The sequence below is a fragment of the Protobothrops mucrosquamatus genome, unplaced genomic scaffold, assembly GCF_001527695.2.
Source record: "Protobothrops mucrosquamatus isolate PMUCROS unplaced genomic scaffold, P.Mucros_1.0 scaffold53, whole genome shotgun sequence".
NCBI classification, from domain to species: domain Eukaryota; kingdom Metazoa; phylum Chordata; class Lepidosauria; order Squamata; family Viperidae; genus Protobothrops; species Protobothrops mucrosquamatus.
Genome location: NW_015386434.1, coordinates 612917 through 630879, shown reverse-complemented (window position 1 = coordinate 630879; position 17963 = coordinate 612917). Strand labels below are relative to the sequence as shown.

At 40.7% G+C, this 17963-nt stretch overlaps 1 protein-coding gene across 1 annotated transcript in view; it reads right to left on the bottom strand.

The window, feature by feature from the left end:
• Positions 1 to 17963, bottom strand: part of LRRK1 (leucine rich repeat kinase 1) — a gene marked incomplete at its 3' end in the record, with an annotated part of 47657 nt that continues 29694 nt past the window's right edge. The window contains 11 exon segments of the mRNA XM_029283309.1: positions 1 to 844; positions 1747 to 1848; positions 2796 to 3613; positions 6504 to 6620; positions 8273 to 8390; positions 11122 to 11270; positions 12265 to 12459; positions 13351 to 13628; positions 14697 to 14894; positions 16101 to 16267; positions 17466 to 17715. Of these exon segments, the coding sequence (XP_029139142.1) occupies positions 667 to 844; positions 1747 to 1848; positions 2796 to 3613; positions 6504 to 6620; positions 8273 to 8390; positions 11122 to 11270; positions 12265 to 12459; positions 13351 to 13628; positions 14697 to 14894; positions 16101 to 16267; positions 17466 to 17715 (2570 nt within the window).

The following is a 17963-nucleotide window of genomic DNA, read 5'->3' as shown; positions in this document are numbered from 1 at the left end:
TTTCCTAAAAGATTTAAAATCAGCTTGCATTCATTTGGGGCCAGCCTCAAAACTTCGTGGACACTTTGCTTTTGTGCAATTGAGTATTTCCGTGTTTTATCATTCTCAAGTGCATTGGGTTTAACATGGAAGAGTTAACACAGAATATAAGTATATTCTCAAATACGTTGGGTTTAACATAGAAGAGTGAGAAATATAGAGGCCCTTTCCCCCGGAATTAGACATTTTTCATACTAGCTCAGTTTAGTTCTTTTCATACTGTCAGCTGGAGAATTTCTACAGACACAATTTATAACCCTAATTGGACTCCAGTTCTCCGTGTCTTCTCCTGCGGTCTATCACCAGAGTGAAAGCTGAAATGCAGTTGTCAGTCATATTCTGTCCTAGAAGACAACATGTCCAAAGTGTTGTGTTTGGCAAAAGGCTACAACACGAAACAGCATTACAGAGAGCCTGCAGAGATGGAGTTGCTTGATTTACACGTGCGTCTGATTGGAAGAAGTTGTGGACATTTGTTTGATAGTGGCTGGGAATCCAAATGCATGAAGGGGAACAAGCCATCCTTAGTTTCATTTAGCAGCAGAATCGAGGAGCAATAACTCCCTTTTTAGAAAAGTTTGGATATTTTCAAGACATCAAAGGGTGTCAGTTTTCTGATGGTTGCCACTACCTTCTCTTGCGCAGGCAAATTTCAAGTCTCCCTAATTCTTCATGTGATTGGTAGAAAAGGTCAAAGTCTTTGGCTCCCCAACTCCTCCAGAGAGCCAAGCACCATTCCATCAACTCATTTCTGAAGCAACACACAACCCTGTCTTTGGCCAGAACAGCAGCATCAACCAGTGACCTGAAAAAATAAAAAATAAAACACTGACTTACAAAAGAAAATTTCTTTGTAATAACGGCTATTGCACAGAGATAATCCTGCTTTAACATCTAAATGGCACATCTTCACCTTTCATGATGCTTAACTAATTGACAGCATATACCAGGAATAGGAAAACCTGATATCCACCGAAAGGTTTAAATAATTCTGATAAATTGCGGCTCCGTAAGAATTGATAGAGTCAACTGTACCAATTTAAAAATCCAGAATAAAATATGCAGTGATATAAGTAAACCACTTGCATAAATGCATCCACCTCTCAGGGAAACAGAGAAGTGAACAGTGTCTAGAAATGTAATGTTTTTAGTAAGGATATGCACAACTGGTCAATCCAGGAATGGACCATTCCAGAGAACCCTGTTTCCTTCTAGACCATGTCAAAGTATCTCCAAAGCTTGCATCATGCTGCATGAGAGGAGTGAGGAGAGATGGCAGTTTCTAGAAGTCAATTCTCCAAACCAGAAGGAACCAAGTTTCCCCATTTTTAGCATGATATTGTAGAAGGACAGGCAGAGCCTGGAAGGGTGGAGTTAAGAGAATAATCAGCCTAGAATCATTACGTTCCCACAAATGCTTTAAGTCCAACCCTTCTTGAATTCCGCTGGCTCTTATCTAGTGCCAATTTTGTGCTATTAGTTGATTAGATTCTTGTGTATAGGCATGAGCAATACATTAGACTCACATGTGGTCCTAATAGATATATACATTTTCTTCTATCATTGTTACAAAGTTAAGTTTAAGCTTATGTTTTGTCTTGGGGCAGGACATGATCTTTGCTGAGTAGCCTTTCTCTGCCTAAAATTAATCTTTTCACTGTGGACCAGTCAGTCCCAGCATCATATTTCTTTCCAATTCCCCCTTACCCATGGGAGGCCAGCTCAACAGCCTTCAGCACAGCGATGACTCTCCCGCGCTGAGAGATGGCTTCCTTCTCCAAGCCAATCACAATGATATCACCACCTTGCCTAAAATGAAGGAACAAACTGGTTATGGACTTTGGGATACATCAAAAGGAAATTAGGAGAGAAGACTTTGTGGAAGAGGCAGATCTTAACTGGGATTTCCAGATTTGTGGATGGGCTTCGTCTCTTCCCCGATGTTAATTCAGCCATTAATAATGGAAAGATCAGATCCAGACTATATTTACTCCACCATCTTGTTCCCCAAAGTGGGCAACTAGATATTTACACAGAACTCAAAAGCAGCTCATGAAAGAATAGGGTTTTTTTTTTCCCTCATGAATGTTCTCCAATCATCAGGATTCAGTAGACTTCGGGGAAAAACAGCCTTAGATTTATATAAGCTTTTTAAAGAATTTCTCTAATCTGGACCACTGGCCAATTTTTATGACATGAAATCTTGAACCCTTAGTATTGCTCTGCCCCTTGATCTATGAGCATGTCAGATGGGAATCTGAGAAAAATATCGTCATAATAAAATCTTTAAATAGCAAGGGAAAGGGACAAGCAGTCTTTCAACTAAATTTCATGCATTCTCTTTTGGTTCCCAACAAAATTTCTCCGAGAATATGAGAACTTTGGAAATTGCTATGGCTTTAAATGCGGGTAAGCAGTGTGTTGAAAGTTTCACAAGATTGCCACGATTTTCAAAAATAATTTATCTGGATGGATGAGAACATCTAAACCAGAGGTCCCCAACCTTTTGGGCACCAGGGACTGGTTCCGTGGGGAAAGGTTTTTCCGTGGACCGGAGAGCGTGTGGGTTTTATGTACTGCCTGCATCCCATGGATGGGGCTTTGCTTGTTTGTGCGGACCAGTTGCTGGCATGCCGTGGCCCAGTACCAGTCCACAGACTGTGGGGTTGGGGACCCCTGATGTAAACAATTAGCATAGCTCCCAATTCAAGTGAGCTCTGAAAACTGTGCTCACTGTGGCTCCCAACACAATTTACCTGGGAATCCACAAGAGATCTTTTACAGGTAGGATCCGCACAGCTTGAAGACACGTTTCAGATTTCTCAGAAGGAAGTTTTGGCTCCTGAAGCTTGTTGAGCTCTTCATAATCAGTCAAGAAAGGTGTGCTGGAGGAACTTGTGGGTGAGCTTGGGAGACTTGAGGAAGATCTCAGTATCCTGTTGGGAGATGATGGCGAGTAAGAGGACATAGAGCAGTAATCTGTTAGGGAGTCTTGATGGTTTAGTATTTGAGTGCCAAGCTCTTGGCTCTGAAGGATGCTCACATTGGCCAAAGAGGTGCTTTCAGGAGCCACATCCCTGTTCGCAGTTAGTGTTGTAGGGATCAAGGTTGACGGTTGCTGAATCGTGAACATGTCCCTCAGGGGGCTACGATCCCCACAGAAGTACCGGGCGCAGAGCTGATAAGTAGAGGTGTAGTACATCACCAGGAAGTTGGTGGTATCATCTAAACACCAGGTCACTTCTTCCCCGTTGCAATCTGAGCTGCACACAATGGACACCACGGTGGATGGTGGACTGTAAGGCTCCAGTCGCCTGGTGATTTCCATGGCTTTACAGTCTATGATCAGGACACCAGGGCCATTGCTGTACCAGACCTCCGCCCCGCTGTTAGCCATTTCCATGGCTTTCACAGGGTAAGGATTCTGGCGGGGGTCATCATCACTGATACCGAACAAGGAGCGGTTGGCTGTGTGGGAGCAAAGATAGCCGCAGTTGTCCTCCAGGGCACCATTTGTGACTTGGAAAACTGCAATCAGTCCATCAGATAAGCCAGCCAGGACCACATAGAAGTTCTAAAGGGAAACAAACATAAATACTAGACAAAGGCTTTGAGCATCTAGTTTAGTTTAGTCTACTTTAATGTCTAGTTTAATGAAGAGAAGGACAAGGGGTGACATAATAGCAGTCTTCCAATATCTCAGGAGCTGCCCCAAAGAAGAGGGAGTCAAGCTATTCCCTAAAGCGCCTGAAGGCAGGACAAGAAGCAACGGATGGAAACTGATCAAGGAGAGAAGCAACCTGGAACTAAGGAGAAACTTCCTGACAGTTAGAACAATTAACCAGTGGAACAACCTGCCTCCAGAAGCGGTGAATGCTCCAACACTGGAGGTTTTTAAGAAGAGATTGGACAGCCATTCATCTGAAATGATATAGGGTTTCCTGCTGAGCAGGGGGTTGGACTAGATGACCTCCAAGGTCCCGTCCAACTTTTATTATTATTATTATTATTATTATTATTATTATTATTATTATTATTATTACTACTACTACTACTACTACTACTACTACTACTATTATCTATAGCTTTGAGCAGAGTAAAGGCTCAAGGGGCATCTAATACTATCTTCCTAAAGTAGGTGGCAGTTTCTGATTTCTTCTCAACCATTAATATTAATAATAATCTTCTCAATGATTCTTTCATTTGGATGCCAAATTGTGATTTTAATATAGATTTTATTTGCTATTTATTATTTTATTCCGGAATTTTTAACTGGATATTCCTTGAGTTTCAACTTGTTCCGGTCTTGGACTGTAATAAACATCGACCGACTGACTGATTTCTTCTTAATAATTCTTTAACATAGGTAATATCAAATCACATAAAAAAACAAAATACAAGTAGACCTTGAGTTATGATTACCACTGAGCCCAACATTTCTGTTGCTAAGTGAGATTTGTGAAATGACATTTGCCTCATTTTACGACCTTTCTTGCCACAGTTGTTAAGTGAATCACTGGAGTTGTGAAGTTAGTGTTGTACACAAAAAAAAGATGGAAATCAAGGAATAACAATTGAAATGAAAGCCAAAAGGAAGCTTGACTTTGACTAATCTTCACTTTCATGGTGTATTTGTACAATCAGGACATAACCAAGCATTATATAGCAAGTAATTAACCTTGCTATGTATCATTATAGTGCTATCATTTCAATATATCTTTAAATAATGCTCTCCTTGTTGTTTCACTAACGAATGTAAAATTCTTTGAGAGAACAATAGATCTTGCTAAAAAGGAGTTTAAAATACCCACCAGTTAGATAAAATGAATAAAGTATGAAAAGATGGTAGCCCCTGATTACAAAAATAATATAAAAGCTTGATGACAAATTCCCAGTGAAGAAAGAAGAAAGAAAACACACAGTTGTAAGATCTGGAGTGGAAAAATAATTACCTTTGAGGCAGAATTTCCACATATTCCACCCACCTCTGCATGATCCATACAGGAAAACAGAGCTGTGTTTAAACAGCTTTAACATTCCTAGCAAAGTCCAGCTGATCAAACTTTTTTAGTTCCAAAAAACTATTTTAAAGTAAGATATTGTTCCAAAGACGCCTTTAAGAATAGTTTTGGAGAAAAAGGAGAAATGAAAGCAGACTGTTAAAATCTCTTTTTTCTTTTCCTAATTCTAATCATGGATGCTGAACTAACAAAGGAAAGACTAGGATAGACTGTTTGCTTATTAAGGTCCGAGGGAGATACAGTCACTGCAAATTCAATCACTGATCAGAGGATATGGGAACCAGTAGGAAAAGTGACACTTAGGTTGTATGGCTGCCCAACTTTAAAAAAAAAAAAAAACAACTCTGGGTAACTCACAACAATAAAACTCAGAACTACAAAACCCATAAATTATAAAACTATAAAACCAAGTGGCCACTACTAATAGATGATGAGGGTAAAAAACCCCGATTCTGTTGATATTTTGGTAAACTAAGGCTGGCCACATCATGTATTATAAAGCTGAAGAAATGCAACTTCTAAACTGGAGCAATTTGAGCCTCCGTCAAGAATGACATTTTTCATTCATCAAGATTTAACTGTCAAATACTGAGCATGGAAAAGTGATAAGGATACCCTTTATTAGATATTTACTTATGACAGAGTTTGTTTCTTGAGTAAACCCACATAACCAATCCAAAGAGAAACTTTTTATTGTATAATCATGTCGATCAAGGGTTGAGCAGTTGTGCAGGAGATGCATTATACTCTTCTCTTGATGCAACAGCAAACTAGGACATTTAGAGGCTCTGTCGAAGTAATAATACCTGGCCAAAGTGAGCAAAGAGTATAAGTAATCAAAGTAGGCAAAGAGAAGAAGTAGTTTGGTCTAGTGGTTAAGGCACCAGAAAGCATTAGAAAGCAAGAGATTGTCAGTTCAAGTCCCACCTTAGCCATCAAAGTCAGCTGACTCACCTGGACCAGTGCCCTTTCTTAGCCCAACCCAACCTCACAAGATTGTTGTAGGGAAAATAGGAGAGGGAATTTATTTGCTACCTTGAGTAATAATAAAGGTGGGATATAAACAAATAAATAAAATCTTGATTATTATGTGTAGAAATATGCTTAAAAGAATCTTGCCACGTGACTCGTGGATTCATTCCAACATTACAATATCTTAGTAGTCTACAACTCCATTATGCCATACCCACATCTAGCATCACCCTCAAATCTTGCCCTGACTGAATTTCAACATGTATGTCCGAGATAAATGAACAGCACAAAATGTGCACTGAAACAGGGGGCTTAATTAATTCCTCAGCCTAGCAGCAGGTGGAGGTATTGCTTTAATTCTGCCATTAAATGGACAATCCTTCGGGTGTCTTCAGCTACAACATTCACATTTTATTTTGGGTGTGCTTGGAAATGATGAGTGCCTTGTGTTCGGAATCTCTTTTGCTTTACCTTTCTCGTCAAAGGCACTGCAAGAAAACAGGTGACAACAGCTGGGGTGTCTATGCCTTTCTGTGGAACCTTCAGAGGACACATTCCTTGCAAACTATATATATAAATCTTCTGGTCCTGCAGGAGATGAAAAGAAAGCGGATTTCAATAGTGTTTACGCTGCCCCCTTTCCCAAGGATGAAAATATGGAGAAATCGTTTGAAAGAAAAAAACAGACAGTTATCTATCTCAATGTGGACAAAATCAAAAGTTTAATGATCAAGCTTCCTGTGTATCTATGGAGATTCTCCATCATCCAGCTCATAGTTGTCCCAAAGGTGTTTTTTCACGAGGCAACTGGACTTTCCTGTTTTTCTTTGAAGACGTTTCGCTTTTCATCCAAGAAGCTTCTTCAGCTCTGGCTGGATAGTATGGAATGGAGCTGTCAGAGCTGAAGAAGCTTTTTGGATGAGAAGTAAAATGTATTAATACCACTTTACAATGCCTTGGTAAGGCCACACTTGGAATACTGCATCCAGTTTTGGTCACCACGATGTAAAAAAAGATGTTGAGACTCTAGAAAGTGCAGAGAAGAGCAACAAAGATGATTAGGGGACTGGAGGCTAAAACATAAAAGGAACGGTTGCTGGAATTGGGTATGTCTAGTTTAATGAAGAGAAGGACGAGGGGGGACATGATAGCAGGCTTCCAATATCTCAGGGGCTGCCCCAAAGAAGAGGGAGTCAAGCTATTCTCCAAGGCACCTGAAGGCAGGACAAGAAGCAACGGATGGAAACTAACCAAGGAGAGAAGCAACCAAGAACTAAGGAGAAACTTCCTGACAGTTAGAACAATTAACCAGTGGAACTGCTTGCCTCCAGAAGTTGTGAATGCCTCAACACCGGAAGTTTTTAAGAAGAGACTGGACGGGCATTTGTCTGAAATGGTATAGGTTTCCTGCCTGAGCAGGGGGTTGGACTCGATGACCTCCAAGGTCCCTTCCAACTTTACTATTATTATTATTATTATTATTATTATTATTATTATTATTATTATTATTATTATTATTATTATTATTATTATTATTATTATTATTATTATTATTATTATTATAAACAAAAAAATCTAGTTGCCTCGTAAAAAGCATCTTTGGGCTTCCTGGGCGTCCATTTCTTAAATTGCAGTCGCCATTTTTGTTTTCCTTTACCGTCTCTTGTCAAGCAGAGAATGTAGGGAGACAAGTGACATGGAATGTAAGCTACTCATTTGAAACCTTGGTTCAATCGTACTGTCGCCAAGAAAAGGGGATTGACTTATTCTGCAAAGCACCAGAGCGGCAGGACAAGAAATAACATCTGGAAGCTTATTGAAGAGAGATCCAGGCTAGAAATACACAGAAATTGTCTGACAGTGAAAACCATTGATCAATGGAACAGCTTTCCTCCAGGAGCGGTGAGTACTCCATCACTGGAGGTTTTAAAAAATAGACTGGGCAAATAGACTGGGATGGTATAAAATCTCCTGCCTTGAGCAGGGGTTGGACTAGAAGACCTCCAAAGTCTTTCCAGCCTTGTGATTCTATATTCTACGTCTGACCAACTTGAGAATCAGTTTAGCAAGTTTCACAGCTAAAGCTCCCCAATCCTTATAACAAGAGTTCAATTTTTCCCCCCAATTTATTATTGCAGCCGAAGGCCAATGCATAAATTAAACATTCAAATAAAACAAAACTAAACAGAACCACCAACACAAGAAGAGTTCAAACTCAGAAGACTTGGGATGAGACATACCTCTGTTGCGGTCCAAAGGGAATTCTGAAGTTTCAACTGGCAGCATAGCTTCATTCCTGGACAACTCATTTTGGAAACCTCTATGAATCCTTTCTCTGTATTTACTACGGTGTAGTTCCTGAAATTAGGAAGGGGAATGAAATCAAAAGGCAGCACCACCAGCAGGACAGCCTCAGTGGGAGGCAAAGAAAAATCACAACTCTGTGTGGGTTTGATTTTTTCCCCCCTAAAAAATACATCTCATCATAGTTTATTGATCAGATTATTGCATAGCTTTTTCTCCCAGGAGATTACAAAGCATTCCCTCCTCTCACTTTTCCAAATGTGACGTACGTTGTGCTAAAATAAGACTACACGGCCCAGTGGACTTTCATACTTGAGGATAATCTTAAATTTGGTTCTCCCTATCCTAGCCCAACTCCCTAACCATCATGCCACACCAGTTCCTATGGTCACCATTTAGTTCTTATTACTCCTCCTCCTGATATAAGAACATAGTTTCCTCACTTTGGAGAGAAGAGGAAGGACATGTAAGTTAGCAAGATAACTGTGGATACAAAATCAGGATCTGCAAAAGAAACTAGCTGAGGTTGTAAAATTAAAAAGGAAAATACTTAGGGACTTTCTGCTGATATCAGACTGAAAAGATGATGTTTTACGGATTTGTTTACGGATAACAGGTGGGCTATGGGATGAAAAGATGAATGTATATAACTTTAGAAAGTAAATTTGATTATATTTGTAATGAAGTTTGGAAGTCAATAGATGATAGATAGATAGATAGATAGATAGATAGATAGATAGATAGATAGACGAACAGACAGATAGAGATAAATAGAGACAATACATAGATAACACAATATCTTTATTATTCTTACTTTTCTTTTTCTTTCATTTCTTTTTGCTTGTACTTTTTATTCCAATTTCTTTTCTTTACGTTCAGTTTGTATTAGATTTTATTGTGGAATCAAAATTCATATATATATATATATGTATATCCAGTAGCACTGGACTAAGGCAATCAGAATAGAGCTGGAAGGGATCTTGAAGGTGTTCAAGTCCAACCCGCTGCTTAAGCAGAAGACCCTATATCATTTCAAATAGGTAGCTGTCCAGTCTTTTCTCTTTTTTCCTTTCCCCCCCCCTTTTTTTTTTTTGCCCCAGCAAATCTTTGTTTTTTTGCCCCAAATCTTTGTTTTCCTGGCCCAGCAAATCTAACGTTGTGTGCTGAAGTTCTGCACGTCCCGAACTCTGATTCTTGTCCTGCTGCACATCTTCCATGCCCACAATTTATGTCTGTAACCCAATGCGAAGTTTATCCCTAATGTTTGTAGATCCATCTTCAAACGATGTATGAGCAGAACTTATCCAAAGAGGAACAAAGAACTTGTTTTTTCCACTAACCCACAAGAAGATGATTCTGTTTGTGTTTGCAGGGGAAAACCGCAAAGAACTCATAAATTTAATCACTGAATACTGGACATCTTTAAAAGACTGGAGACAAAAAAGACACTATGCAGCTAAAGATTTGAATCAGATGTGCTCTTTTGGTTTGCTGCCCTGCGTGAAAACACACAAACCCAAGCATCACGAAACAGTGAAGAATGGGGACTGTTGAAACCTTTTGAAAATGAGTAATCCATTATTCTCAACCTGGTCAGTTTATCTTGGTAGTGTATATAACGGTCATTTTATTAGCACATTCACAGGGCATTTGTAAGGAACGTATAGAAGGTTAAGAAACCCTCTTGAGGGAAGCATGGATACTATAAGTTGCCAAACACGGAAGGTTCAAATTGAAAACCCAGATGGTTCTTTTTCTAATGGCCCAATAGATCGTATTCTTCTATTACGGAATAGGACAACTCTCCACAACCCGGTCACCATAGGACAATTCAACAATTCAATTTAATTATTTAAATTGAAAAATCATTTGAACTTTTGTCATTCACATTTCATTTTGTCCCTTTTTTGCATCCTTTAATGATTTCTGTTCCACCATTTCTTCGATATTAGTGTAACCCTTGTCCCGTGGCAAGTTGGCCGTGGCGAGTTTTTGTAGACGTCGACTATTAATGAGACCAAATGGACCATCGATTTCTTTCCTATTTGGGCCACCCAACAGATCTCAGATATTGCATCAGCTACTCTCCATAGGATGCCTTCCATATGGGTGGGGAAATAATACCCATCATTTCCAGCCAGCAAACTAAAGGCCATGTTCTTCAGAACCTACAGGCAATATGGTCTAACCGATTATCATTTTCTGAACAAAGCAAATCACAGGTACCAGCAGAAGAAAATATTTGTAGTCACAGGGTTGAATTGTGGGTCCATGGCGGTCTCCGAGCTTGAGGGTTTTCTTACAATGTTTCATTACCCAACCAGGTAACAACAATTCTGGGATGTTGCATCTGATGAAGTGAGCTGTGATTCATGAAAACTTTTGTGTTTTAATAAAATGTGTTAGCATGAGAAAGTACTACCAGAGGCCTCCTGATTTTTAACTTACTCAGAACCACTCTTTCAGACAGAGTCAGCCCTCCAGCTTAGCACAATCATTTTGCATTGCATCGTCAAATCTAAACATGTATTGTGGTGAGCTGATGATGTTACGCAGTCTGGTTATGAAATGTCTGCAAGAAAACCTCCAAGCTCAGAGAATACCAAAAGACCCCACAAATCACAGAGTTTGGGATAAGAAAGAGGGCGAAGAAAAAACTTCGCACAGTATTTGAGGACAGGTTCATTATCAACAGCTATTAACAGAAATACTGAACAAACTATCTATTTACATTGCAGAGAACATAAGGAAAGTTGGGTTTTTTTTTTTTAAAAAAAATACAAACCTGGCATCTTCTTTTTCATCCCAGAATACCACGGTGTGGTCCTGTCCTTCAGAAGAGAAGAAGGACTGTTTCCCACATGGCAACAAATACATGAACGTGGCAAAGGAAGGACTTTTCATTTGCCCTATTACCGAAACGGCTATGGGCCGCTGTATAAAAGAAAGGTTAGACTTGAAGAATAAAGTTTATATAACAATCTACCGATCACTGTTTAGATTTATAGGCTGGATTTACCCCAAATGCTAAGCCATCAAGGCTGCGGCTTGACCAATACACCATAGCTTAAAGAAACCCATTATTTAGCCTGACATGTGCACCCATCTTGTGAAACGATCAAGCCGAAGCATCCACTAAGGGACAATGTGAGTGTGGTAGCAACAATCAACAAAAAATGGATTAAAATTAGGTTTCTGTAACTTAACGCCTTGCAGATGTACTGAACCACCATTGCAGTGTCTCACTCAAATAGTTGACTGAGACAATGTGATTTTTTTTTATCTGACATACATGGATAACTTTAACCTGGACAAGGCGAATTTTAGGGATCCCCAACTTGTTATGCTCTACAGGTAGTCCTTGACTTACGACCACAATTGAGCCTAAGTTTTCTGTGGCTAAATGAAACATTTGTTAAGTGAGTTTCGTCCCATTTCTACGACCTTCCTTGCCACAGTTGTTAAGGGAATCCCTCCAGTTACGAAGCTAGTGACACAGATGTTAAGTGAATCTGGCTTCCCCATTGACTTTGCTTGTCAGAAAGTCGGCAAAGGGTGATCACTGGAACAGTGCAACCGTCATAAGTACATGTCAGTTGCCAAGCATCTGAATTTTGATCACGGGGAACGCTGCAACGGTCGTAAGGGTGAAAAACGGTCATAAGCCACTTTTTTCAATGCTGTTGTAACTTCGAATGGTCACTAAACAAAACTGTTGTCAATTGAGGACATCCTGTATTTTTGGTCTCAAAGAATCTTGGGAGTCCAGCATTCGAGTTCAGAATGATTCTATCTACCGTATCTTTTCTTTATAGGGTTTCCCCTGAGCACCCAGTGGGCCACTATTAGATACAGGATGTTCTTTACGTTTCGTCAGCTCAGAACGAGATCGGACATCTCTGCCTACACACTGACAATCCTCTTGTACCTTTTCAGGTTTGGTGTCCCAACACTCCATCATGAGAGCCTGCAGCCGGTGGAACTGCACTTCCTCTGCCTGGCCCAGGACAGGCCGAATCCCCTTGGAGAGTTTCTTTGAAATTTGCAGCTGATGCTGTCCTAGGGTGGGACGTTGCCCCGATAGCAGCTCATACAACACCATTCCATACGAAAACATGTCCACCTAGGCCAGAAAGAGAGAGAGAAACTTTGATTCAGAGTCCCGGCAGTGGGGAAAGCAAGGAAACGAGCATCACCCCTGTAGAAGTTCCTGATCCCACCAGCCTCAACCTGCATGCGGCTGTGGGACTTGTGTTTCACCAGGTTGCTTCCCCCTTCCTTTAGACATCCCTTTTTGGCTTTCCCTTTATTTCCAAAGCCTGGAATAACAATCAGTGCAAAGGAGAGGGGAAAAAAAAACCCTAACGGGGGAAAAAGATGCAATTAAGATGCAAAATTAAGAGACACTGGGAAAAGCACTGTGTCACACTTCCACATGAAACGGATGCAAATCCCATTTAAAAGTGAATGGAATCTAAGTCGGACCAAACTGCACTTTTGTATGTTCAGCCACACAGCTAACCAGAGACCTGCAAGAGACCCGCATTGACCCGCAACCAAGTCCACCAGCAATTCTCCTCCCAATGGCCCTGATCTGATGTAACCTCCCCATCACAAGATCCACCACAAGCCCCTCACTGATGACTCACACCTGACCCATCACAAAACCCTCGCTTGAGACACCCACACCTGAAGCCCTTATAAACCAGAAGAACATGGACACTGATATCCTCTAAACTCCGCTGAAGATTTTACCTAGCCTGGTAACGAAATATTCAGAAACCAAACCACAAGCTCGGAGAAGGAACCTTCACCCTCACTTTCGTATGTCGAGGTGTCCTAACGTTTAAGTCAGGGGACAAGAAATATTTTTTTTTATAAAAAGCAGCTTGCAAAAAAGATGGATCGGTCAAGAACCTTGTCGTGTTGATGGGAAATCGAATCATCTTGATTCTGGCTAATATATGAGCCAGGAACTCTAGTTTGAATGGCATGGCAGCTTTCCCTCCTGTACCTTTTCATCGTAGACAATGCGAGGTCGTATCTCTGGAGCCTGATAGCCAGGGGTGCCCTCCACCCCCAAAGCTCCTTCGTGGAAGGACTGCCGAGAAATCCCATAGTCGGATAGTTTGATGTTGATGCTTTCCTTTACGTCCAAAGACCACACCAGGATGTTGTCGGATTTCAAGTCGCAGAAAATGATCTTCTTCTTGTGAAGGTAGGCCAGGCCTGCTGAAATCTGATAGGCAACCTTGAAGGTCAGCATGGGTCCCAACGGTACAAAGGAAGCCCCTGGAGAAAAAGATGGGAGAAAAGGCCCTCAGATGGTCAGCTGCACTGATGTCCTCTTTTTCCTCTAGGGGTGCAAAGGTAGATGAGGAAGACCTTAGGAGAATAGCTGAAGAGATGCTGCCAAGGGAATGGTCAGATAAGGATAGGATAGGATAGGATAGGATAGGATAGGATAGGATAGGGAATGGAAAGAATAGAATAGAATAGAATAGAATAGAATAGAGTAGAATAGAATAGAATAGAATAGAATAGAATAGAATAGAATAGAATAGAATAGAATAGAATAGAATAGAATAGAGAATAGGAATATAGAATATAATAGAATAGAATAGAATAGAATAGAATAGAATAGAGTAGAATAGAGTAGAATAGAATAGAATAGAATAGAATAGAATAGAATAGAATAGAATAGAATAGAATAGAATAGAGAATAGGAATATAGAATATAATAGAATATAATATAATAGAATAGAATAGAATAGAATAGAATGGAATGGAATGGAATGGAATGGAATGGAATGGAATAGAGAATAGGAATTTAGAATAGAATAGAATAGAATAGAATAGAATAGAACTGGGAGGGACCTTGGAGGTCTTCTAGTCCAGCCCCCTGCTCAAGCAGGAGAACCTATACCATCTCAGACAAGTGACTGTCTAGCCTCTTCTTAAAAATCTCCAGTGATGGAGCGCCCATGATTTCTGGAGGCAAGCTGTTCCACTTGTTAATTGTCCTCACTGTTAGGAAGTTTATCCTTAATTCCAGGTTGCTTCTCTCTTTGGTCAGATAAAAGATAGCATAGGCCACAGCTGGATAATGGGTTGGGCAAGAAGCTCATAAGGGACTCCCTCTAGTTTCTTGGGCCGTATAGGAGACAGGAGGATTGTACTTTGTGACCTGTATTATTGGTGTTGACCTCCAGGGATAAACCAGATATGAATGCCAACTAGATGAGCTAATTCTTCTTTATTACAAAGCTACATTGATAGAATCTTGCAAGTCTGAAAGTACATTTTTTGGGGCTAAAGACCCCAAAGTGGACATGACTGGGCAGAAGATCTTTCTTTTACCTTTAGAGCTTTCTGAAAGTACAGTGGTGAGGCTGCCCAAAGGAGCCAATTCTAAGGCCAAGCTGAGCGGGTGGATGCTGATCCCAATCAAGGAGACCACACATGGGTACTGCAGTGAGTGGAGTATGCTGGCCTCCTGGCGGAACTCCGAGAAGCTCTTCATGGCATCCATCGCCTGTAGATGCCTCAGCATGGTGTCTAAGCAAAGAGAAACAGAGTGTGTCTATAAGATCCACCCTCTTGGATCATATCCCAAGCCCATGAAATCCTGCATTCTCACAGGGGATGTCCAAATGACTCTTGCAGGCTGGTGGCCCAAGAGTTACTTTTGCAGGATGAATTTGCAAGCAGTGGTCAACTCGTAGTTGTTTGCTCATGTTGCAATGCACTACTCTGAGATATAACAGAGACAGTCTTGCATTCTGCATTTTAATTGTACTCAGACGCTTTCAATACACAAGTGAGGAGGAAGGCAAGATGTGAGTCAAGACGACTTCATCAATTGTCTTTGTGAAAACCAAGTAAGAACAGAAGAGAGGTCTGCAGAAGAAAGCTTCAGCCCAGCAGAAGCACAGATCAATCAATCAATCAGTCAGTCAGTCAGTCAGTCAGTCAGTCAGTCAGTCAGTCAGTCAGTCAGTCAGTCAGTCAGTCAGTCAGTCAGTCAGTCAGTCAGTCAGTCAGTCAATCAATCAGAATAGAGCTGGAAGGGATCTTGAAGGTCTTCTAGTCCAAGTCCCTACTCAAGCAGGACACCTTATGTATTCCAGACAGATGACTGTCCAGTCTCTTAAAAATCTCCAGTAATGGAGCACTTACAACTTCTGGAGGCAAGCTGTTCCACTGATTAATTGTTCTTGCTGTTAACCAGGGGAACAGCATGCCTTCAGAAGTTGTGGGTGCTTCATCACTGGAGGTTTTTAAGATTCTTTCACAAATCCTCTGCATTCAAAACCATTTCCCCCCCCCCCCAATCCATACCTCTACACCACATCTTTCTTCTTGTTTCTCGTCTGGAGCAAGCGAGTTGGAGGTATCTGCTTTTAATTCCTATTTGCCTGTTTCCATAAACTGGGCTCCGGCAGTCAAAACTCGTATGCCTCGTTCTCTTAATGGAGATAGTTTCTAGATAAGGTCTAAAACAGGGGCTCCCCAACTTTGGCAAATTGAAGACTTGTGGATTTCAACTCCCAGAGTTCCTCAATCCAGACATTCTGGCTGGGGAATTCTGGGAACTGAAGTCCACAGGTCTGCAAGTTGACAAGGTTGGAGACCCCTGCTCTAAAGGCTATATTTAAACAGGTGCTGCTGATCCTGGAAAGTGGTGCAACATTTGCCTATATGTGGAAGGAGAGAAAAAAAACCCCAACACTCTTCCACCCTGCTCAACTCTAGGCTCATTACCTGCTCCTGAATTGGCAGAAATCTTGTATTTTTTAATCTGAAAACGCTTGACCGCTACCGGTTTTCCTTGATATTGTGCCCGATATATAATCGTTCCACTTCCTCCTTGGCCGAGGATACTGTTTTCATTTTCTACGTATTCCAGTTTGCTTTTTTCCAAGAATAATCTGCCAAGCATACCGAATGAAGCAAAGAGAGAAATGGGATTATTAAGCAACTCCGGTCAATGGAAGCCAAGATTTAAGATCACCCGTTTCTCCTCTTCCTAATCTCCCAGAACAGACAGTGCCCACTTCCTTGGCCAAGATGAGTCTTTTTTTTTTTCTCCAGCCATCTGCTGACTAGAAGATAATCGAGCAGAGAACATATTTCGTAATTATCATCTTTGATAGACAGGCTGCTTTATTGGCAGCAGATAATGTATTGATTTTTTTTAATGGATAGCGTCACTTCAAAGCAGAAGTAGGGGAGATTCCACCATTAGAAAACCAAGGAAACATTTTTTGGTGTGCACAAGTTGATGCTTTATGAGTGACAGCTTTTCCACCAGTTTTTCCTGGGACAGCATGTCTGTTTACATCAGAGATGCATAACTTTCTCCAGGTTGAACTTCACACCTGGACTTTAGAAAATTTTCAGAAGATGCTTTCCCCCCTGCCACACCCCAAATAGTGAGGGGGCTAGGATGAAAATAATATGAGATTTAATTTCATTTCTATTTGGATGTAATTAAAAGCATGGCTCACTGTGTGGTTATTATTTTCATCCACAATTCTGAACTGCCGACAAAAAACCTGCTTGGTGTCACTGGTAGTCAAGCTTTTTGACATCTTCTATCACCCTAAAAGCTGCAATTTGATAACAATTTCAGGTGGTCATCTACCACTTGGACAGGTGGGATAGCTGTGGCCAAGCTACCCATTATTAAGTATAACTAAATCAACTTGATACCACTTAATGTATTAACAGAATAACAGAATTGGAAGGGACATTATCAAGGTGGTCTAGTCCCACCCAGCCTCTTCTTGAAAACCTCCAGTGATGGAGGATCCACAACTTCTGGTGGCAAACTGTTCCACTGATTAATTGTTCTAACTGTATTGAAAATGCAACTCCCCAAATTCTTCTCGTGGAAATCCTGGAAGTTGAATTTCTAATATATTTGAAGAACACCAAGCTGGAACAGCCTGCTGGGGTAGACTAAAGTAGGCAGAAATATAAGCAATTTGCTGCTAACTTCACCCAAATTTGTATCCTTGTTCAAAGTAGGTGATTGAAAAAAGAGGGTTATATCTTTTCATAGCCCAAGGGAATGAAACTCAGAAATCTATAATTTTGGGAGAAAGAATGGGAGTTCCTTATTACCTGGCTGGAAAGTCCGTCATGAAAAGTTCAGGGACCAACTCCTGTAAAGGGACAGGTACATTTGGATGCAGGGCACAGGTGATGTGGTCCTGCTCAATGGCAGTGAGAAAACAGTCTTCCATATTGAAGTATTGTCCATCTTCTTTGTTTGGGCTGTCTTCTCCATCCTGGGGCTTTGTGATTGAACAGACGGGGCAAGGTACATATTGCTCCATCAGTAGAGTCCCATCACTCTCTGTGGCGGTGAGGGCTGGAAAAACATGATTTGTTTATTTATACATCAAACTTCTTAATAGCAATAGCATTTAGCACTTAGACAATAGCATTTAGCTCAAGGTTGACTCAACCTTCCACCTTCCAGTAAAATGACTGAGTCTTCAAAGCTAACAGTACAGATAATCCTCAGCATATTTTTCCTCTTTTTCAACACGCTGTTGCCAGAATCACCTAATTCATGAAATCAATGATTTAACTCTTTGTTCTACATTTTTAGTACTT